Below are 23,819 nucleotides of genomic sequence, written 5' to 3' on the forward strand. Positions count from 1 at the left end.
TCTTTCTGTTATGAGGGGAAGGAAAAAGATGGTTTGCTGACTTCTGAGCACTGTGCTGCCTTCCTTAACGCCATTAGTTCAATTGCCTTGCATTTCCAGAATGTTTCTGAACGGGCAAGCCTGAGAATACTCCTCCTTTCTCTGGCTTCTCCCTTACTCATGTTGGCTCACACAGAAGGAAATTTACCTGTATGTATTCCATACCTGTCTGTCCTGGTAACTGGTATGTGGAGGCCAAGGGGTTAGATGACTGAACAAAGGCAAAATAAGGAGTAACTACCCCAAAGATACTTCGGGGAAAAAAATACTTTTCTACTTTTGACACAATTTGTTGTGCAAGGTGTATTTGGAAGATACGTATAACACCAAGGCATGTGGAAACAGGACCAGTTTTGAATCATACATTGATTTTGCCAAAGGATTTTTATGCAGAAATTCTTGTAAAAAATACTGGTAGGTGGGATTAGTAGGCTTTAGAGTATGCTGGAGTATACTGTTGCTCCTAAAAAGAAGGGAAATATAGCGGTCCTGCTTGTTATTTGTATTTGTATGTAAAGAATGCATGTTTAATTAGTTAATATTTAATTAGTCTATTAAGTGGAAGCTATACTAAGACAGTAAGCAAATTGCTTCATTGAGGTTTTTTTTTTAATACTTTCCTATATGATTCACATGACTTTTCTGTATGAATGTCTACTGTTTTTCCTGTTTTGGAGTCTTATAAATTTCTGATATTTTCTTTGTGACAGGTAAATGGAGTTGATTTAACAGGCAAAACTCAAGAAGAAGTTGTGTCCTTACTGCGAAGCACCAAGATGGGAGGGACCGTCAGCCTTCTGATTTTTCGACAGGAAGAAACATTCCATCCAAGGGAACTGGTGCGTAAAATAGAGAGCAGCTAAGAGATTTAGATGAGTATGAGCAAATGATTTGATCTTGTCACCTCCTAGTAAACATGCATGGCCAGCACTGAATATAAGAAAAAAAACCCAACAGCTATTTTCCTTTATTTAGAACACTTTACATGAATGTTTTTTATTCTCTTAGAGATCTGCTATTGGAATTAAATATTTTGTTAATAATGTATAAGTGAGAGTTTTATTTTTAGTGAAAATGTTTATTATAGAAGAAGGTATTGGATGGACTTTATTTGGATGCATGCAGACAAGTAGATTATTTTATACCTTTCATATGGACAAGTCTATGTTTGAAAGCCTGCCATTTGTCCCACTACCTGCTCACTAAAACATTTCAGAGCATATAATACTATGCCAAAACAGGATATGTAAATACCTTTCTATCAAAAAGTGGAATATATAAGAAACAGTAGCCTTTTTGAATATAAATGCAATCTCTGTGGAATGGAAATCCTGCCGTTATTAATTTAAATGAAATGGAAATAAAATTATGTTTCATACTGTACCTGCTCCACTTGCATAGTGTATAGTTATTTCTCTGATAATTATTCAAGATAATTTCTGTTACGAAAAGGTAGACTGTGAATGTAGCAGTCTTACTTTGTTCTGTATTCAATTAAACTGCTGAAGTTATTTATTATTTGTGTTATCATAGCTATATATAGCTCTAAAAATAACTTATTAGACTGCATTATCGTGAGAAGATAGACAAATATAAGTGACAAATATAGGTACGATGATTTGATTGCTTCATTTTTCTCTTGGATTTGTGTTATTTTGAATGCAGTGAGAATGAATTTTGGTTTGGCCATTTCAAGATGTTTAACATTAGCCTTTTACTTTTCAAAACTACGATTAAACCTAGTAAGTCAAAGTAGCAGGGAAGATCACAAACGAACCACACTTTTACCTTAATGTTCTTGGAACATGACTTCAGGTACTAAAGTGAAAGTTGTCATAAAATGAAGATAAATAAACAATTTGAAATCATATTATGCCCTACCTTATGACTGGAACTGTGAAAACAATCCATTTATAAGTTCCTATGATGTAATTTTCACAGTGTTGCTATCTTACATAAAGATGAATGAAAATGCTTTTTAAGTTTTCTAAATAAACTTAGAAGTAAGAAAATGTCTTATTTTTGTGTATATTATTTCTGTAGTAAAATAAGGAAGTTATAATGCATAATTTAACAAGGTATTTTGTTTAGGTAATTGTAAACAAAGATACAATGTGAGTAATGCAGATATTTAATAGTAATACTTGATGTAGTTTTAAAAATCACAGCAAATCAACCCCTTTGAATGAGTTCAAGCTCAGCGGCCTCCGTGCTGCTGCTGAGGCTATCGCTCTCAGCTGTTTTGGCAAACACCAGCACAGGGAAGCCAGATCTCACCGTGGCTGTGCCAGGCAGTAGGTGGGCTCTGTGCTAAGCAGGCAGAGATCACATCTGAACTGGTGCGTATTTCTGTAGCTCCAGTTGAACAAATGGTATTGTGAGGATCTGACAGTACGTGTGTGTGATGATCCTCTATTGCATAAGGATTTGTTTGTTTGCATTGTGACATGAGGAACTGTTAGGTGTGCTCTGCTGACAGCTGTCAAAGAGCAGGAGCAGAATTACCGGGGAAGGTGTTGAACTAAAACCCATCGTAACAGTTGTTCTTTCTTCTCTGGTAGGAAACAATCCTAAAAGAAAAAAAAAAACAGTCTTCAACCAGCTCCTCTCATTGACCTTTATTACCTTTGTTAAAAAAAAAAAAATATATATATATATATTGAAGGAGGGAAGGGAATGATCTGCAATCATGTCAGATCATCTTTTTCACATGCAAACCTTCTTTGGCCATTTAGGAACAATTTGCCTTTGCATCTTTCCCCTATTTCTATCATACTTTCTACATTTGTATGCTTTAAATATTAATTGAATGAGATATGTCTCAGAAACTATATGCATAAAATCATGTTATCTGATACTATCAATTTCATTAAGGGCAAGACTTGCTATTGCTGGCTGAGGAGCACTCAGTATTTAAACTATTTTATATTTGCCAACATTCATACTGATAGTAATCCAAATAAAAGAGGTGTTTAGATTTTATGTTTTGGGTTATGGCTTGTTGAATGACTTTCGAAAAGTTACTTATCCTTGGGTTTCTTTATAAGTAAAATGAAGATAATAAACGTTCAGGAGAGTTGTGGAGTTTAATGTCTTTGATGTATACTGCTGTTATTGTCTGGAAGGGACCTACAAAAATGTGTAGTTGTATCTAAAACTTACGGGAATGTTAAGCTGTGCCCATTTAGGTTAGCATGGGATCTTTGTAGCCTGTGTGGTCAGATTAGGGGTTGCGTGTGTGGTGGAGAGCCATCATCCAGTGCAGGAGATCATGGTAAAAGTGAGTAAAATGTGGGAGCAAGGAATAATACCCACCTGGAATACTATGTTCAACTCTGGAGCCTCCAACATAAGAAAGACATGGACCGCTTGGAGTGAGTTCAGAGGAGGGCCATGAAGATGATCGGAGGGCTGGAGCACCTCTCCTGTGAGGACAGACTGAGAGAGCTGGGGCTGTTCAGCCTGGAGAAGAGGAAGCTCCGGGGAGACCTTATAGCAGTACATAAAGGGGGCCTACAAGAAAGCTGAGGAAGGACTTTTGACAAGGGCATGTAGTGATAGGACAGGGGGTAATGTCTTTAAACTGAATGAGAGTAGATTTAAATTAGATATAAGGAAGAAATTCTTCACTAGGGGTGTGGTGAGGCACGGGGACAGGTTGCCCAGAGAAGTTGTGGATGCCCCATCCCTGGAAGCATTCAAGGCCGGGTTGGATGGGACTTTAAGCAATCTAATCTGGTGGAAGGTAGTGGCAAGGGAGTTGGAACTAGATGATCTTTAAGCTTCCTTTCAACTTAAACCATTCTATGAAAATCAAATTGGCAGGAATTAACTTTTCTAACCAGTGAGATCTGGAAGAATGATGATACTTCTCCAGAATATCAGGCATTTTATTGCTTCAAGTTACCTAATGCCAAATAGGTAATATATTAGGGCTTGTCCGCATCAGTGTCGAAGGCAGATTGTCTCTTAAAAATCTTCCCTCCCTGCCCCCTTGCTCTATGAAAGGAATGAGGATTACTCTAGTTAAGTAGAGCTCCTCTTGTACCGCGGTTGCCTCACATAACCAAACATAACTTGCTGTGAAAGGCTTTCTCAGAGCCTGCTACTGACTACATGAATCCACTGCAGGATTGACTTAGGTTATTTAGCTGTCGAGCTAAATTCTCAGTATCAGCAGAGACTGGCCGGCAGAGTTAGTCTCCTGTACCCTACAAGTGAATATGCCCTTTGGTACATGTAGATCCTTTACATGTTCCTGGTAGTTGGCTCCTTCATTATTTTGTTCTTATTGGTTGTTGGCTGCAGGTTAAAGCTAACTGGTTGGTTGTGTTACTACTTTGCCACTACATTTTTGTGCTTAATCATTTGAGTCTCCTGCAAAACATCCCAAAGCAAAAAAAAAAGTCCAGTAAACCCTAAGTTTTCATTTTGGCCCAGCTGAATGGAAAGAAATAGCTGGTTAGCCCAAAAGCGATCATCCAGCCAGCAGTATCCTGAGTGCTCCGAGTATGGGTGGACATGGATGAGTGGACATTCCTTACGTGTGTTTCCAGAATTGGTTGAGGGATGCAGAAAGGCTTTCCAATGGTATATGTTTGCCTTTTTTCCATGAGACACAGGTGAGGAATGCAAGGTACAGGAGGGTCCCATCTGTGTTGGACTGAAAGCACCCTCCTGTCCTGGGATATCCAGTGCTGTAGTCCCAGTTCATCCAAACACACTCAAAAGGGGAATCCCTTGTTAAGATGAGAATGGATGTTTGAAAAATAGATACTTGTTTAAAATATTTGGAAGGGTTCACCTGGACTACTGAGGTCGTTATTTGAAAACTTCAAAGCGGAATGGAAAGGCCAGGGGAAAAATCCCTGAATGAGAACGTTCCACCAGCCAGAAAATGGTGCAGGCAGCTGTGATTCTTCCTTGGCCAGCTAGCCCCCTCTCTCGTAGCCAGATGAAGTCAGGTGTGCTGGCCTAAGATCACTGGAGATTATTTTTGTTCCCCTCTCATTTAGTGCTTGTTTAGATAAATTTGAATCAGGAGTGTGATGAACACTCTTCATTTTTCCATTACCACTTCACGTCAGAATTAGAGCTCTTTGTTTATCCCCCTGCTGATAGATAGTATATGTCATATGTAGTTGTGTTCTTATTTTTTTTTTCTACTTCCTTTAGAATGCAGAACAAAGCCAGTCACAAATTCCAAAGGAAACGGTAAGAGCTTTGTCTTTTCCATACTGGAAGACTCCCAAATGTTTTTAAAATGATATGACACTTCTCTATCAAAGTTTCACAGATCCTCCTTTCACCTTGTATACTGTAGATGGCTCTCTCTAGCTTTACATTTTAAATACATTTTTTTAATGTAATTTCAAATACTGTTTGAATATTATATACCATTCAGATATTATGTATGTTCAAGTGCTATTTGAAATTACATCTTTTATACACAGCCAAATGCCTGAAGTTGGAATGGTAAGAGTAGACTGTTAGCTTGGGTTACTTGTTGAAACTAATTGTTTAAATTATGATTATATGACTGAAACCTGAGATACAAACATGGAAATTAGGCAGTTTGGATAGAAGTCTCAATTGTATCCTCATGGCAAACCTCTGTTTGTTAGTTATTTTTAAGAAACTCTAGGGAAGTAGGATCAAGTTTAACCCTTTGAAGGCTGTAATAGATTTGTATGTGATGTGTCAGTGAGGCTGTATATTGAGGCTGTATACTGCTTATGTACCTCATTTTAGTCAGTGGAACAAGATCAGTCTTAATACACATTATATGAGTACGTGTAAAAAGTTTTTCTAGAGTAAAAGATTTATTTTATTAAATACTAGCAGGATATAACAATAATGTATTACCTAAAAGGTATACTATATCTTAGTTAAAAACATACTTCAAGAAGCTCCATTCAGTTAGGTACCTATTTCAAAATTAAATAATAAATTCAATTATAGAGATATTAAGAGAATTCATGCTGGGATTTGAAATAAGTTAGGCTGCGGAAAAACAGAAAAAACTTTGTCTAGATAATTCAGAATTCCTTACCAGCAATGGTGAGATGATATCTGGGAAAACAAGAAAGTCAAGACTAGGTAGAGATGTAAGAGCCGTCTCAGTGAGACAGTCAAGGGTACATTGGCTGATACTGTTAATGTTTCAGGCCAATGGAATGTAACTGCTAAAATGGCCATTTGGGTTGAATGTAGCAATATTCACTTTTATCCATCTGGCTTTTGATATCCTTCAAGTCTGAAAGTCATCCACATAAGCATTCTGCAAAATAATGGGTGTATCATTGTTTCAAACATGCCTCGCAGTATCTCATTAGACTATGTATGATTGTAGCTTCGTAGTTTCTTACCACGTACTGCTGATATGTAAGGAGATCAAAGCCCAGGACACTATTTCTATCTGTAATTGGATACAATTGAGAATAATTTGTGGGTGCAGCCTTATAAAAGTGTCCTGATTTTAGGAATTGCAATTCTGCCCCAAACCCTCATTAAGATTAGGCAGATTGTCTACAAGGTGTTTATATAAATCAATTGCTCATCCATTGCAAAGTTAATGTTTTGTAGCAAATTCAATGGTGAAATCCTTTCTCTGCCATTTTTGAGACCAACACCCTGACTTCATCTAAGAAAAGACCAAGTACGTCTCATTTGTTCTCTATAGCTGTGAGTTAAAAATTGCTTGTTAACCAGGGGATTATACAAGAGGGACAGGGAGCATATGAGTAGGTAGGGATTTCTGAAAAACCAGCCAGAAAGGCCTAGCAGGCCTTGGAAATAAGAAAGTGAATTGGGAAAGATGAGGAGACATATTTGGTTAGTGAGGGAATGAAGCTAGAAAGCTGGTCAATACAAGATGGGGGGTTTTTTTGTGTGATATCTTGGGTTTTTCATTCATTATGGGGTGGAATTTTTTTTTGTAATTTATTTGAAGGCTCAGAGCAACAGTGATCAATACGAACAATAGGTCTCTTTAAATTTGCCTACTCCTGGGTGGGAATAAAAAATAGACTAAATGTGAAAGGTGTCAGTGGGTATTTATAATGCACAATGCTTTTGCAGTTACCTCCCTTCTTCCAGTCTACTTTGCTTTGGATAAGTGTGATACTCCAGTTCTACAGAACTAATTTTTCTCAGCTGAACATTAATAATACAGTCACGCACTTTTTTTTTTTAATTATGATTTTTGAAAGTATTTTTCCTTTATTCTCCTCGGTTCTGCCTCAATCCCTTATTTATTCCTCCTCTGTCTGCTTTTCAGGTCTTTGAGGTTTCTAATCTTGCAATTTCTATTTCTGTGCCTGCTCTGATCTTTGCGCTGTTAGTTGTGAGGTTTTAGTCTCCAAGTGTCAAGGACTTGATAGTAGAAAGCAAAGAAGAAAAACAACAACAAAAAAAGCATGATGAAAGCAGGGAAGCTATAGAAATGAGAGAGAGGTGAAATACAAGTCTGTTTTTAATTTAAAGTCAAAATGATTGTGGAGTTTTTTTGTTGTTAGGTCTTTGTGGGGAAATAGAAGAAAAATGCACCTTTAAAATTAAAAAAGAAAAAAAAAAACCTTTGAAAATAGAAGGCCTGAAATAAAATTTGTATGTAGACCCCAAAATATAAAGCCTAAGTTATTAACAAATTATTAACACTCGGGTTATATTCATGTAACCGTTACTTTGAAATGGTTTACTCTAGTATTGTGGCACTTGGATGCAGTAGGTAGAGCCTTCATAGGTATAATAAAAGAAAACCTTGAAAATTAGTTTCTTCTTAATTTATTTGTGGCCTGAAATCTTTGAGAGAGTTATTTCTTACTACTCCTTACTTACTATTCCTATGGTATAGGAAACCATATGACTTCATATTTTGCACACTGTCACAGAATACAGATCCTCTTATTCTCATTCTCGAACTTCCATATCAGAAGTTCTGTAGCTTCCTAAGCTCGCAGTTAAGCTTTGCTCTCCAGTTATCCATAAGAAATGCAAATTGCTAATGCAGCTTCAGCTTCTATCTGGTCACTGTGCCCTGGTGAGAACCATACTGCTGGTTTTACCTTCTGTTTTGCTGGCGAACGGAACAGGCACTTGATTTACTCCTGAAGCAGCAAAATCTCCTGTACCTTGGCTGAAAGCTTGTTTCACCCAGCCACAAGTTTGTACCATGTGTACAGATGATGACAACATGGAACAGATGCACCTATTTCTAAACGCGGTGATTATTTGGAATGTAGGAGATTGACCGTAATATGAAAACTGGTAATTTATCATTATTACATTTCTGTTTCCAAGCATAATTATCTTAATCTTGTTACAGAGCATTGAAATGAACTGTTAATTATGCTATGTAAAACATCTGCCAATTAATTTTTCCTCATACTCTTTGAAAGTCAATAGTGTTTCAGTAATATTTTGCTTTTACAATTGTCTTTCACTGTTTGTTTTCTGAATTCAAACCGGCAAGTTAACTTTCATGTAAGCATAGTGCTATAAAAATAATAATTATCATATATATAAGTATTTTGTAGGGAGTTTGTTGGTAAAAAGAGATTCAAATTTAGGATTCGGGATTTCATTTCATGACTGTTGCACTCAGCAGCATCGGAAAACTTCAGTTTTCTCTTCTCATTTGTTTTTCTGTCAAATTGCTGTAAATGAGCAAAATATTATGAATTTTAGTGAGTGCAGGATTTGTAACAGTGACATAATAAGGGCAGTTGGTGTGTTGGAACAATAATAAATGTTTAGCAGCCCTGATAGAAATTGCAAATGTGATTACTTTTTATTTTCTTCTGAACTTGAACATCTGATACTCCTGTTATTATCTAAATTTCCTTTTGACCACCATGTGTTTTGAGAATCCAAGGACAATGACCATGACTAAACTTATCAGCATTTTTGGGCTCAATTGCTGCTCTTGCCGTAGATTTTCTGTGTGATTCTGAGTAAATTAGCGACATTTTTTTTTAATGCCAGAATCCATCACATATAGGAATGGGGTGATAATACCAACTTGATCCAAGGCATTTTGTAAAAATTCATGCAAGTTTATTTTTTGTACATTTTTTTGTTTGCAACTATTCTTGTTATGAATATGAGAGATATACTAGGAAATGCATAGAAGGGTGTAATTTATATTGATTAATGGATGGAAAGTTCTGTGAGCTTAGTCCGGGGCAGGGTGGGGAAGCTCTCAGTGTTGAGCTTTGAGATGGTGGTAGTCTGAGCGTGTGTGTGTGTGTATTTCTTTCTTTTGTTGAAAAGCTGTTTGTATTATTTCAAAATGTGTAGTGACTGTGTACATATCCAAAGCTGTTTTACAAAAACTATAAGTTAAGTTCTCCCTGCTTCATATTTATCGCTTACACAGGACTTCAGCTTCTGTGGCTGCTTTGTGTCATTCAGTTGATGCAACTCTTACTTCACACAGAACCTTCTTTGGAAAACAGTTAAGAGCTTCATCAGTTTCCATTGCTGCAATAGGTTATCAAATGTGTAAAAATTGAGCCAAGATTGTACATTGACTAATATCGGCCTACGCCAACAGCAGTGCTGGAATCGTAGAATCATAGAATGGTTTGGGTTGGAAGGGACCTTTAAAGGTCATCTAGTCCAACCCCCCTGCAAGGAGCAGGGACATCTCCAATAGATCAGGTTGCTCAGAGCCCCGTCCAATCTGGTCTTGGATGTTTCCAGGAATGGGGCATCAACCACCTCTCTGGGCAACTTGTTCCAGTCTTCCACCGTCCTGTTCCTTATAGCTAGCCTGAATCTACTCTCTTTTAGTTCAAAAACATTATCCCTTGGCCTATCACAATAGGGCCTACTAAAAAGTCTGTCCCTATCTTTGTTATAAGCCCCCTTTAAGTACCGAAAGACTGTGTAGATTCCAGTAGACTCCATGTAAACTCTAGACAGGGTCTCATGAGAGCAGAGTAGAGGGGCAGAATCACTTCCTTCAACCTGCTGGCCACAAACAGCCTTTTTTTATTGCTATTTTGAGTGGTTTCAGACTATAATAAAGTTGTGACATAAGAAACAGATCACTGGCCATGTGAAGAAAGAGGCAGTGAATGTGTAATCTTCTGCAGGATACTGTTGTCAGAGTCTTTTACCATAGGAGGTACTCTAGGATTGAATAGCATGTTCTGGGGCACTAGTGAGAAGAACTGAGACATTAATTCCTAGTGAATAATCAATGCAACAGTTGAGTGACTGTGCTTATGAATGCTCTTTGAGTAGTCTGAATTTCCTGGAATGTTCAACGATAATTCACGTAAACCTCTCTGTAACACTGTGCTTGGGATTGACCCTCAGGCTCCTAGTTTTGACTCCATCATCTGCAGGTGATTTACGTGGGCTGCAGCGCGGCACACCCAGGAAGGCTCTGTGCAGCACTGTGGGGCAGCGTTAGCTGTTTCCTCAAAGCTTGCATTGGTAACACTTGCTGGCCAACTGCCAGTTCTGTGGAAGGCAATGTAAGTGTTCCTCTACTGGGGTTCTGTAACGAAATTGCCTCAGTGCCACCATTGCAGAGTCATCCTGAAGCCCCACTGGTGTGTGTGTCTTTATTCACCATTATTATACTATTTCATATACCGGCCTTATGTTATTTTGGATAATAAGAGTCAATTGTGTCAGGCATTTACAAGTCAAACACATGTAGGATGTGAGACTGAAAGGGTCCCCCAGGTCCTTAGTTGGTCATCTGCTAGCACAGGCAAAAGGGTCATCAGGTTCTTTTAAACACTTGTCCTAATTTGGGTGAGTGCAAAGTTCACATTGTTGCTCAAAATTCCTATCTAAACCTCAGAAACCTCATTGGCTGCGTGCAAAGCTTGTTTCACTGCACTGTTGGCATTAGACTCTTGGTGTTATTTCTTCCTTGCTATTCAAATCCAGGGAAAATAGAAGGGATTTGCCACAATTGCCTGAAAGTCCTCAGCAGAAGTAGGAATAAAACACAGTCCCAGTGCCCTGGACGGGTGTTGCCTTGTGTGAGCGTGTTTTTGACACGGACTTCTACAAGGACATTATTTTCCTTTCAACTTTGTTTTTCTCTCTGGCTTTCTCAGACACTCTTTATCTGTTTCTTCAGTCTTTCAGGTCTTGTACATCCAATAGGCCAGTAAAAGAACTGTAAAGATTTTTAAGGAGCTGTGTCATTAGTGAGTTGGGCATTGAAGTTTTTCTTGAACAAGGGATAGTGCAGAGAGCTGTAGCTTTTTAGGCTCCTTTGGCAGAGCAGACACCTGCTGTGTATCTAATCCCTTCGTTTTCACTTCTCTAGGATAAGAATCTTGTAAAGAAATGGGGTTAGCATTACAACTGCATATTTGTTTCGGAATATACAGTAGGAGCACAAAGTTTGGATAGGAACAGCAGTTTGGAACAGGGTATGTTGGTCTGAATAAGGTACAATTGTTATGGTGACGGCAATGATGAGATGAGTAACCAATAAAATGTTTTTAGTGGTCTGATCAGTTGATTTGAAACGTAGACTCTCAACTGCTTAAACCAGTTTCTGTGACAGCCTACCTAGATCAGAGTGTTAGCATTAGGGAGAATAATGTTAGCATAGGCAAGCAATGGCCTTCTTATAGAGATAAATAACAAACATGTGGATGTGCTTAAACATGGGCTTTTGCAAAGCTTTGATTTTCACACTAAATTAAAATCACATACTAGAATTTTTGTGCTTTGGAAAACATTTAATGTTTTCCTAAACCATTTTTAAATCCATCAGAAACATTAAACTGAAGACATTTTTGAATGTGGAACATGGTTTTTAAAATTACATCCTTAAAATGGACATAACTGGAAATGTAAGGGGCCTGTTTTGCAGTATTTTCATCAGCTGGCATTTCTGCGTATAAATACGTACCGAGGTTAATCCAGATATAATATGCAAAAAAAACCTTTTCCTTGATGGGATTAAAATTAAAGCAGACCACATTTCCCATAAAATCTCGGAATTCAAATGTAGTTTTTGATATTTAGCAGCTGCTGTTTGATTTGAACAAGAGTGCAGTCTTTGCCAGATGTGACATATTAACTTAGCTAATATGAATAATGAATCTCAGTGTATACGTGCAAATAAGATTCGTTAGTGTCTATCTAACATATGGGAGATATTAAAATACTTAACCTAGGAAGAGTTAGAAAAAGAAAGCAAGCATAAGAATTTTAGTTGTTTGGTTGGCTTAAGCTCTATATAATTTTATAACTAGGTAAGCAGACACTTTACGCCCTTATAACCTGTAATGCAACATAAGAGTGATTGAAAAAAAAAAAAAAAGAGATAAAAGACCTTGTTGTATTTCAGGAGGAAACTGAGTTAGAGGGTGCATGTCACTATTGGGTCAGTAGGCAGACTTGTCTTTCCCAGAGGTCCAGTTTTAAATCTGAATGAGCTTCTGTAGTTAAATTTATCTTTAATGCCTACCCGCAGCAGGATGCATCAGCTCGCAGTTACTCCTCCTCAGGAGAGGCCTCGACTGAAGCTGGAAAGGTGTGTTACAAGCCACCTACGTTGCTCTGTTTTCAGTACCTCCAGCAGTAATACATCTACATTTTTATAAGTACCAAACCTCACCCCCTACAAAACAGTTGTTGACCACGGATGTTGTTTTGCTTCCTCAGAGCATGTTCGACATTTGTGTATGTGATGGCATATGATAAAAGTGAGAGTTATCATCTTGTGGTGTATCTCAGTTTCGAAGGTGGACTAATATGACAGCAATGTCACCCGCCTAACTTGAAGGACTCAACAGTTTGAGTCATCTCTGATGTCAAGACTGTTTTTGCACAATAGCTAAGTGAAGTTTCCTCCCTGTTGCATACATAATGTGTGTTTTAAAATAAGAATTCTATTTTGTTTTAATAACACTGAGGCAAATTTTATTGATTTCCCAGTGTATAGGAGTTATGATTTGTTAATATCATGGGTGCATTGTGAGAAAGAGTAATGAATTATATATTAAAATCTTCTAAAGGTTGGAATTGTCCTGGAAATGGCTGTGACGTTAGATTGGAATTCTCCATTATTGGAACCAAATGACTAAATTGGGGATTTTGCAAATTCCAGTCCTTTTTACTTTTCCATCTTACACTTCCTAGAGATGATGGGCTCTTAGTGTCCTTGGGACTTCAAACTCATCTTTCCAGAACTTGAGATTCTCAGTCCAGACAAATTTAAAAGAGAGAAGATGCATTTGTGAGGCAGAAGGTTGATAGGTTAACAAAATAATAATTAAACAGAGGTGAACCGGCTTAAGGCTGTGATGTTAGAAGGCTGGATACACCAGGATTTGGGGGGCAGGTAAAATGAATAGTGTAGATGGGGTCACTGGAGGGGTTAGGTAGGACTTATGCTATAGTTACGTAATTTATCATGTGAATTTCATCATCATATAAGAGTGATAGGCATACACGTGTGCGTACAAGAGCCCTGTAAATGTTTTCGTCTGTGTTATATACATAACTTGGAAATACAGGTTACCCTCTAATAGTGGAGATACATATCTTTATTAATTGCCTCTGAGGAAGAAAACAGGAGTGCACTGGAGGTTTGCGGAGTGTCCCATGATAAACTTCTTTCTTTTCTCTATATGTGATCACAAGGTAACTTGCAGCCAGGTTTCAGTGCTTAATAGCTGCTGAGAAGAGAGCATGTCTGAGCTTGCAAGAGAGTGAACTTCGCTGGAGAGAATGCAGCTGGATTTGTAGCTGTAGCAAGCCACTCTGGAAACTTGTCCCAGCTTGATTGAAAATTGCTTCCCCTTGTTAGGTGGTGGGAGGTTTTTCTTTGCTGATAGGCTTCTTTTTTTTCACTCATCTCGTGCTGCTTACTCACCAGCTGAACCCTGATGAGATTTTATAAAGGAAAGAAGTCCCAAGCAAAAAATTTCTCCATAGTATTTGAAACATAAAAGGATAAGGAAGAGATGCTGTTGCTAACATGATGAAATAGACTTATTGCACTTTTAGTGTCAAGGTTCATTTTAACATCATTTATAAAATTAATTCAGGTTTTATGATCAGATCAGAAACCAATGTTATGTAGAAGAGAAAAATAATTTCCCTCCAGTTTATCCAATGGCTTTTTTTAATCTACATATGTATCAAAGCATGGCCCTAATTTTGCTCTAGTCAGGAAGTTTACCTTTAAATTTACGATATATATATATATGTTGTATTTTAAAAGTGAAAATCTTATCTCAAATGTCATTTAGCATAAATTGATGCTAAGTATGAATTGGAAGCAAAAAAATTACCTACATATTTTATTACCAATCGAATTTTTATTACAAATTACATACTTGAGCAGCTTCATACATCCAGCCGAAGTCATTTCAGATGACCTTTCCTCAGCAGACTCTATCTGAACAGAATATTGTTCTGCTGTTAATTGTTTTGGACATAGTGTGTGAAAATTCTTAAGGGAGTTGAATTTTTTTGTTCAGGGTTCACAGTACATAATTTTGCTTGCATGTTTACTGCTGGCCTATCAATGTATATGAAGGAATAAATTTCTCGAACAGATCAACTAATCATGAGAATAGTGTTGAGGTGTTTGATTGACATAGTCAAGCTGTTAATTTAGAGTACATCAAGATCAAATGGAAGTTATTGCAATTAGGAAGTGATTGTGTTCTCAGTTGAAATTTTTAAATGCTGCATTTTAGAATTTTGTGCACTTTTGTGCTGTCTCATGTGTGTCTTGGGGGATTTCTATGGTCTGTTACATTTAGATACTTAATATTCAACACAATTTCAGTGCAAATTTGACTTTTTTATAATAGCTGATATTTAATTGTTTGGAGAAGGTCGCTGTACATGTAGTGTTTCGGTACTCTAAAGATTCAGCCATTCTAAGGTTTTGTTTGTTTTTTGTTTTTACAACTTTAATTCAAAGTATTCTGATATCAGGCTAAAATCTTCCTGCTTATTTCTCTGAGAACAACTCCTTTATGACATTCTCAAAGGTTCCTGATCACTCTGTAGTTCTGTTGCAAGGTTTGTATGTATGAAGTTGTATTTAATATATTGTATATAGTAAGACCATGGTGTGACACAAATGTCAGAGTTGATACTTTCATATCTATAGTTCTTGAATCTTAATGGTTTAGTTGCTCTTGAAAGCCACATCTTTCTCCTAAGTATTCTTAGAAAAAAAAAGTAGGATATCAAAAAGAAATGTTTGTTCTCTCTATCGCTTTCTCTTTCTAAAATCTGCATTCAAGCATATGGTACTGACAGATGACACACAGACTTTAAAGGGCAAAATGCTTCTCACGTCCCTAAAATCACAGTCACAGGTATGGTGGTGAAACAAGCTGGCTTAGTTGAAGAAAGCTGTGGATACTTGATGAGGTCCCTAAAGCAATTTAGCCTTAGCCCAGTAATGGTAATTTTTTCTTTGGATGAACTGAGCAATTTTCTCAAGGCGTCACTACTTCTGTTCCAGTGCTGAGGCTACTGTTTCTCATTTTTTCACATGCATGATCTACTCACTCATGTGCAGCTACAAAGGAGAAGTTTGTTCCAGTCTTAGGCCTTAAGTTTCACCTCCACACTCAAGTGTCTGTAGCCCAATATTAGCATTAGATCTTTTCTTTATTTAAGACTGTAGAAAGCAAGCAAGCAGAAGCCTCACATTAAGAACAGTGCTGAGCTGATTACGCAGCTCTTTGGTCTTTCTGAAGAGAAGCAGTGTAGTGGCCGTTAGCCAGGTCTTGGGGATGCTTACTGAGGTGCTGTCTCCAGTTGACCCTTTGGCAGATGGAAGCACACCCAAAGGGGATGGGCTGTGCAGGGCAGCAGTGTAGTTCTCTGCCTTGGAAAGGAGATGGCTGTGGCTGAAGTTCTGGCATATTCTTTAGAACATTAGAAAATACCGAGGGAGGGGGGAATTGAGTGTAAATTTATTATAACAGTAGTAAAGAAAAATCCGATCAGCTTATGTGCTTCCTTGGATTACCCAGGCATCCTGCCTTGGCTTTATCTCCTTTTTGGCTTGCACACTTTTATTCCTACTATTTATTAAGGAATACAAAAGTGATCAGTGTCACAGAAACTAAAAGGTAACGTGCATCTGTCTCAGATTTTTTTTATTCTGCAGCCACCTGACAAAAGATGCATTCAAATGTGTGCTGTAACGAGTGCTTTTGTGACCCAAGCAGGAAAATTAGGGATGTAATTTTCCCAAAATTTGGCAAATATTTTTTAGATTGAGTATTTTTTCACAAACACAGCGCACCTTTTTATTATTGACAGCTAGCACAGATCATACCATTTTGCATGGCCAAGAGATGTATTTGGATAATGGATAATTTGGATAAGCGAGCTAGATTAGCTATGGCACTTGGATGGGGGTTGTGATTGCTGTGGTTTTTTTAATTGATGAAGCATTATCCTTTGTTATAAACAAAAGATGGTCAGAGACAAGCAAATAGTGTCTAATGCAAGGGAAGGGGCTGATGAACACATTAAGGTTCATGCTTTTAACCAAGTGGGAAAAGACAGAGCTCCTGTTTTCCTTCCCTCAGCTGTTCTGGTTCTCTCAGCAGCCTGACTGCCTTCCCATGTGACGCTTTCGCATTGCATTCTAGGTCAATGGAGACACAACTGGCATGCTTGTGCCCAAATTGATCATCTCAGTCTGCTGTACTCCACATGGCTTTCACATCCCTCTTTGCCGGAGTCTGTGTTTGGATTTCAGAAGAGCCTGTCAGCTTTGCATTTCCTTAGATCTTAAGAAACAGGGACAACTCAGCAAGCGCACGTTATCTTCTCATGTGTTTTGTCCTGCTCCAAGTATCTGAGAGTAGGAGAAAAATAGGAGGAGCGAGCTTTGCAAGCAGATGAGAGTGATGTCGGAAAAGCCAGTATAAAATCAGTGTCAGGGAGGGAGGTGACATATTTGCTAAGGTTATGAAAAAAAATTGTCCAGATTAATTCTTCCAGAGAAGAACTTCCAACTGCTGGGCATTACTGTGTACCTTCTGGTGGAGATTCTCTTACTCTTTCTCCTTCATGGAGAAGGGAATGGGATGGGAAAAATCTAACACAATTAGGTTCATGGGCATCTTTCTGGAGGCCAGACACTGAGCCCACTGCAGACAATTGTCTTTAAGGGCATGACTTTTTTTCTTTAATTGATAAAGTTATAAACAAAAGTGGTTATAACCACTTTGTTATAACTGAAAGATGGTCAGAGACAAGTGGACAATATCTACTGCAAGGGACAGGGCTGGTGGACAGCTCATCCCTCTTGTTCCTCCTTTTGTCAGCAGCCTCTTGTGCATGAGCACTGCTCCTCAGGGCCTGACCGTTTTCTTTCCTGGGTGCTGTGTCCACACCTGCAACCCCCATGAGTGTCACCGCTCTGTGGAGACACACCAGGGCCCCCGCCCCCAGCCCACCATCGCCCCGAGCTCAGCAGGAGGGGAAGCGAAAGGCCGGTCTCCTGCACAGGCTTGGCTTTTGGATGCACAGAAGGGTGTTGCTGAGCAACTCCTCGCCAGGGACTCTGGCAGGCCTGGGACTGTAATTCCAGGTATTCAAAACCTGAGATTGTCCCAACCAGGCTAAAACTAGGTGTTGAAGGGCAGCAAAGAACCAAAAATGTCGGTAAAAGGACAGAGGTGAAGGACAGAGCTGGGAAAGAAAGGAAAATTGGCGTGCAGAGCTGGATTTGATGCTAAGCCTGGTAATAGCAGAGAGATGTGCTATTGCAGATCTCAGCTGCGTAATTTTCTGTTTTTCCTAACACAGCCAGTTTTAAACGAAATGAGGTGAATTAATAATTTTTGAATTTAATTTTCTTGCACTTAGTTTCTCCCCATGACTGCAAAGCTGCAATAGACAATGATGATATTTTTAAAATTCTGTAGGTTTGCCAGTAAGAAAATATTCCTGATACAGCTCTTTCGGCTAACGAAACAGCAGCTTACTTGTGAGTTGGTATTAATGGCACATTCTGTAATGACACACAATTCAATTATTTTACTAGACAGAGAAGCACTTAGACACAAACATAAGGTATTTCTGAATCTAGGTGTCAGCTGGAGGTGATTGAAAATACACTATTTGTTCGTGTTTCTTCAAATAATTAGTCAAAAATATTGTGGCATTGTAGTGAAAAGCAGGGGGGTTTATTGCTAATAGCTGTAGAAGGAACAGTATTCCCAAAGAGAAATGCTCTTCTATAATCCCATGCTAATCTTCTTGACAGAAAGCAGAAGAAGAGGAGCTTGTCCTCACACCTGATGGCACCAGGGAATTCCTGACATTTGAAGTTCCATTGAATGACTCTGGATCAGCTGGACTTGGTGTGAGCGTCAAAGGTAACCGGTCAAAAGAAAACCATGCCGATTTAGGAATCTTCGTCAAGTCCATTATTAATGGTGGAGCAGCATCCAAGGTAAGAGGGAACATCTGTGTACTTTGGTCTTCCTTGATTTTCCATAATAAGGCTATTTTGAAAATGACCACAGATTCAAGAAGAATGAGGTTGCTCTGTAACTAGCTTTTTCCAATTACACCATCAGAGGTAACAGATTTCTGCTCAGATTCATATGTTTGTGCATCCCAGGGTTTAAACAGCCCTTGCAGATTCTCGGGAAGGATACGAGCCGTCGCTGGTGCAGTTCAATTAGTATGCTGTTCGTGCAAACAGGTTATGATAATAGCTTGCAGTGCAAATCTGTAATTGGAATGGACATTTCCTACAGTGGCTGCAGTGGAAGCTATTATACCCGTGTTCATTTGGCCATAAACTGTTAGGACTAAGCATAGTTGTTTGATTATTTTTCATTTGTTTTTTTCCTCTCTCCAGCAGACTAAACATCTTTTATGCGTGTTTTATATAACTGCCTATAATCTTTCCTTTTCCAGGATGGCAGGCTTCGAGTGAACGATCAACTAATAGCGGTAAATGGAGAATCATTATTGGGCAAAACAAATCAAGATGCTATGGAAACCTTAAGGAGGTCCATGTCCACTGAAGGAAACAAACGGGGAATGATTCAGCTTATTGTGGCCAGGCGAATAAGTAAATGCAATGAGGTAATACGCTTTTGACATCAGGACTGGGAGTTTTCACTTCTAAGTTATTTTTGTTTGTAAGAGATGTCATGATTCTTCTGAGACCTAGAAAATAGTATTTGAGAATCTAAAGAAAGAGAGAATTACAAAATTATCTGAATTTCAGTGTTAGACATGCTAACCTTATTACCAATCAATAAAGTTTTTCTTTTGAGTATTTTCATCAATGAATAACAGGAAACACTGAATAAATCTGTATTGATTTTGTAATTGGATCTCACTGTTTATGTGAGTTTTGTTCTCTGGAGTTTTTGTGTAGGTCTGTTGAATCTTTCATTCATAGACAGCATTGTCTGACTTGCTTCTTTGTCACTTTCAGCTTTTTAAATTAAGATTAGAGCTCTTACATTTCATTGTTTTATTTTATCTAAGCAATTAAAAGTTCCATATAAATATTCTGCAAAACTTGATGCAAATATTTCTGTTATTTCAGATTTTAAATATGTTGTTTCTTGGCCTTCATTGCAGGAAAGTATGAAATACTGAATTCAGGGTGAAGTGGTGATTCTTTTTCTGGTATTGTTTGCAGCTTCTGAATCCTCCAGTGTGGTGTTCATGTGTTGATGTTTTGAAACATTTTCATTATTTCTAATAGTTTCTCTTCTAGATTAATGTAAATAATGCTATATAGTTGGAATATGTGGGCATATGATACTAAGTAGGACTGCAGATGCTGCGGAGGACTGAATTAGACTTCAAAATTATTTGGACAAATTGTAGAAATGCACTGAGTTAAATAGGGTGTAGCTGAATGGTGGGTCAAGGAAGCATCTGTTCTCAAGACATCTAAAAGTCATTCTTTCTTTCTTGTTAATACTAGTAAGGTCTTTTCAGGAATGGTATTTCTGGAGTGTCATGGCTCAAAAATGATGTGCACAAATTGGTTTGGTACTGCTGATCCTGCCTAGAAGGGGAAAGGAATACTTTGTATTTTAATGCATAAAATTGATCTTTAAAAAATTTCAGTCCATAGGATATTATAAAATCGTGTTTGAAAAAGACACTAACCTCTCTAAAAGTATTAAGCTCCTGTTGATTAACTGCTTATACACAACTTTAATACACATAGGTTTGTGTGTACACTACAGCTGCTAGAAAGCCAGCTTAGGTGGTTTCTCACGTGGTGTTGAAGGAATTCTGACATTTTCATATTTGGTGATGTCCTGTTCCAGCCATAAGTCTGCACTTGGACTCCAGAGAGCACAGACTGTCTTTTGGAGACTGTTTCTTATTCCTACCCAATTTCAGATGCATTTTATGTATGTTACTACATAGAAAGGGTGAAATATTTTAAACTATTTCTGTATAGTGTAATTTTTTTTTCAAAAACGATGTGGAAGATGTTCACTCTTAATGAAATTCTTCTAGAACAAAGATATCAAGACAGTGTTTGTAAACAGGATGGAGCAAATGAGTAGTGATGAACCAAAGACATTGCTCCTTAAATCCAATAGAATTTTTGCTCACTGAAGTTAAGAACAGTTTGGTGCCCTACATCTGCTTGACATTTAGTGTGATTTATTTTGCAGAAATCACATGCCAAAAAAGGCACAGCTCAGTCTACAGTATATATGCTCCAAGATGAAAGAACCGATGTTGGAACCAGATTTGGATACATTGAAATGTATATGTATAGGAGCAGGATAGAGAGCTCTGTCTGTCTGAGCCTACTTTACAAAACGTTTTTGTGCATTTTGCCAACTCCTTAATAAGCTAGTGAGATAAGCCATAATGAACTGGGAAAGTGATGATGTGCAATTATTGGTGTAGTCATCATCTTTAGAAAATAATTTTTTGTAACTGTTTTTTTCTCAGGAATTATTTGTTTCATCACATTCATCCAAAGGAAATATGATGTCAATACTGTTTGCATATTTTCATATGATGAAAGTACAACTTGCACGACATAAAGCTCTTTACCTGCTGAGCTGGCAGTATTCAAGAAGCTGGTTTTCTGAAAGTCTTGCAATGAACAGTGAAGAAAGAAATTTTTTTTTTCTGAGCATTTTACAATTAAACTAGTTCCTTGTTCAAGAATGGGACAAATTTAAACCTGAGATATTATTAATCTGATATAATATTGTTTACCATATATGAGTATGGTATTCAGTCAGCTCAGCCCCTCAGTAACGGATGCGTGGACTGAGACCCAGCTGAAGAGCAGCTGGGTGCAACCGAGCATTGCAGTGATATTCACTTTCCAAGGAGCATCGGATATTGGCCCTGTCCGGCAGCCTCAGCTACGTTATGCTTAATTCAGCAACGTAGATTACTTAGATGTGCTACTACACAGGTTGTCGCCTTAGAATATTCTTGTAGCTGCCACAACCTAGTATATGGTCTCAGCAGAGATTTTTAGTATTAGAGCAAAAAATAAATGACATCTGACTGGTGGCAACTAAACCGCCTCCCTATGCTCCATATCTACAGATCTTTTAAATACTTCCTAATATCCAATTTAAACCTTCCCTGGCGCAACTTGAGGCCATTTCCTCTCATCCCATCACAAGTTACTTTGGAGTAGAGACCAACACCCACCTGGTTACACCCTCCTTTTGAGTAGTTGCAGAGAGCAATAAGGTCTCCCCTCAGCCTTCTTTTCTCCAAACTAAACAATCTCAGTTCCTCAGAAATGGGATTTTTTTTTTTTTCTTAAAGACGCAAAGAAATGTTTACCTTTTGAGAAACTATTTCCCTGGTGTTTTCTATGCTTTTCTCTCTCTTTTTGCTTTCCCAAGGAGTCACCATAAAATAACAAAACCAAAAAAGATCCTGTTCAACCGATTTTTTTTCCTGTGTTGATTCAGCATTGCATGCACCCACTTGTCATGGTTTAACCCTAGTCAGGAACTAAGCACCACATAGCCGCTCACTCACCCTCCCTGCCCTGGTGGGATGGGGGGAGAATTGAAGGGTAAAAGTAAGAAAACCTGTGGATTGAAATAAGAACAGAATGAAATAAAGTAAAGTAATAATAATAATAACAGTACTAATGAAAAGGAAAACAACAAAAAGAGAGAGAAACAAAACCTCAAAAAACCCAAGTGATGCAACTGCTGGCGGCAACCCGCCAACCAACACCCAACCAGTCCTGGAGCACCAATCGCTGACCCCCAGCCAACTCTGCCTGGTTTATATGTTGAGCATAACGTCATATGGGATGGAATATACAGTTTGGGTCAGCTGTCCTGGCTGTGCCCCCTCCCAGCTCCAAGCCTCCAGCCTTCTCGCTGGCAGAGCATGAAAAGCTGAAAAGTCCTTTAAAAAGGAGTCTTAGTAGTAAGCACTACATAGCAACAACTAAAACATCAGTGTGTTATCAACATTATTCTCATACTAAATCCAAAACACAGCACTATACCAGCTACTAGGAAGAAAATTAACTCTATCTCAGCAGAAACCAGGGCACCACTTTATGGACAAAAATATAGCTTGTGCTCTTGGTAGTCTTGCAGAACCACAGTTCCCTTTTGTCCATTGCCATCACCAGTGTTCATTCCGCTCCATTCCAGTGATGTGGCCAGTCCTGCATCGCGGCACGAGGTTGGGATTTGGCACCCTGGAATTCCCCGCCGTGCTAAGGAACAGCCACAGGTGTCTTGGAAGGGGAATCTATACAAGGAGTGATAATGCCAGTGCAAAAAAGATGTATGCTAAACATCTGGACGATAAAAACGTTTGCTATCTGGCTGTTAAAAAAACAACAATAAAAAGTACAAAAAAAAACCCAAGCCTTTTTTTTTTTCTGGCTTTAAGTCCAGTAATTGTTTTACATTTGCAAAATTAAACTCAGTTCTTTTGAGACAGATAGGCAACACAGTCTGCTTTTTCTTCAGTAAAATTGAGTTTGAATTGGATTTTAAGAAAGTTAGTAGTAGGAGTGTAGTTCTTTTGGTTTTAATATTAGTTTTCATAATCAGCCCTAAGAATTGCAGAGAGGGAGAATTAATTTAACAGCATGGTTCTGCAGAGTGCTATATCTCTGTGTTTCAGTTCAGACCAGAATTTTCGTGTGCATTTTGTGTTTTGGTTGCTATCTAGGATGGCTCAACCCCTCTTGTCTTGAGTTTAGACTGGCAAGGACAGTTGCCTCCCATTGGCTATAGAGAAGCTGTTTCCTTGTCAGAAAGCTTTCTTAGGTTTCAGAAGTCAAAGTCTACTTGACTTGAGCATGAAAGTGTTTAAAAACTTTATAAATTGACCTCTGATACTACTTTTTCATGCCAGTATTAATCTCATGCAGCTTCACCAGGTCTTGTGTTGTAGACTAAGCCTCCAAAGCAATTATAGTGATGATAAAAGGCTACATCAACACCGTAAGAGTATTATCTTGTCTTCAGAGAGGCAGTGAGGAGATCATTTACATCATCAGCTCTTACATAAATGTAAACTCAAAAGAGACCACAAACTTCCCAGAAGGTGAAAAGTGTTTTTATGCTGTTGTGGTTTTGCTGAACTGAAGAGCAGCCTGTAGAAAGAATTTTCATTGATTTACCAGGAGATAGTGTATAATCCATCCAGGTTTTCAAGTGAATGATCTTGTAGTAAATATTGATATAAGCATGGAGTGAATGGTAGTTATGAGTGAACTCCAAGCCAAAACTGTATAACTGATTTTTTTCTCCTGTTTGCATTACATCTGTGCAGAGTACAGTAATGTA

At 38.1% G+C, this 23,819-nt stretch overlaps 1 protein-coding gene across 12 annotated transcripts in view; it reads left to right on the forward strand.

Annotated features, from left to right (window-relative positions):
- Window positions 1-23,819, forward strand: part of PARD3 (par-3 family cell polarity regulator) — a 450,332-nt gene that overhangs the window by 247,617 nt on the left and 178,896 nt on the right. For 8 of the 12 annotated variants that reach the window (XM_086741984.1, XM_086741989.1, XM_086741987.1 and 5 more), the window contains 4 exons: window positions 750-878; window positions 5,215-5,253; window positions 18,287-18,475; window positions 18,949-19,119. In XM_086741984.1, the coding sequence (XP_086598110.1) occupies window positions 750-878; window positions 5,215-5,253; window positions 18,287-18,475; window positions 18,949-19,119 (528 nt within the window). The remainder of the gene's footprint in view (window positions 1-749; window positions 879-5,214; window positions 5,254-18,286; window positions 18,476-18,948; window positions 19,120-23,819) is intronic. The other 4 variants (XM_086741986.1, XM_086741996.1, XM_086741992.1 and 1 more) reach the window with 1 other exon arrangement.

The sequence above is a fragment of the Chlamydotis macqueenii genome, chromosome 2 (assembly GCF_036417535.1).
Source record: "Chlamydotis macqueenii isolate bChlMac1 chromosome 2, bChlMac1.mat, whole genome shotgun sequence".
Taxonomy (NCBI): domain Eukaryota; kingdom Metazoa; phylum Chordata; class Aves; order Otidiformes; family Otididae; genus Chlamydotis; species Chlamydotis macqueenii.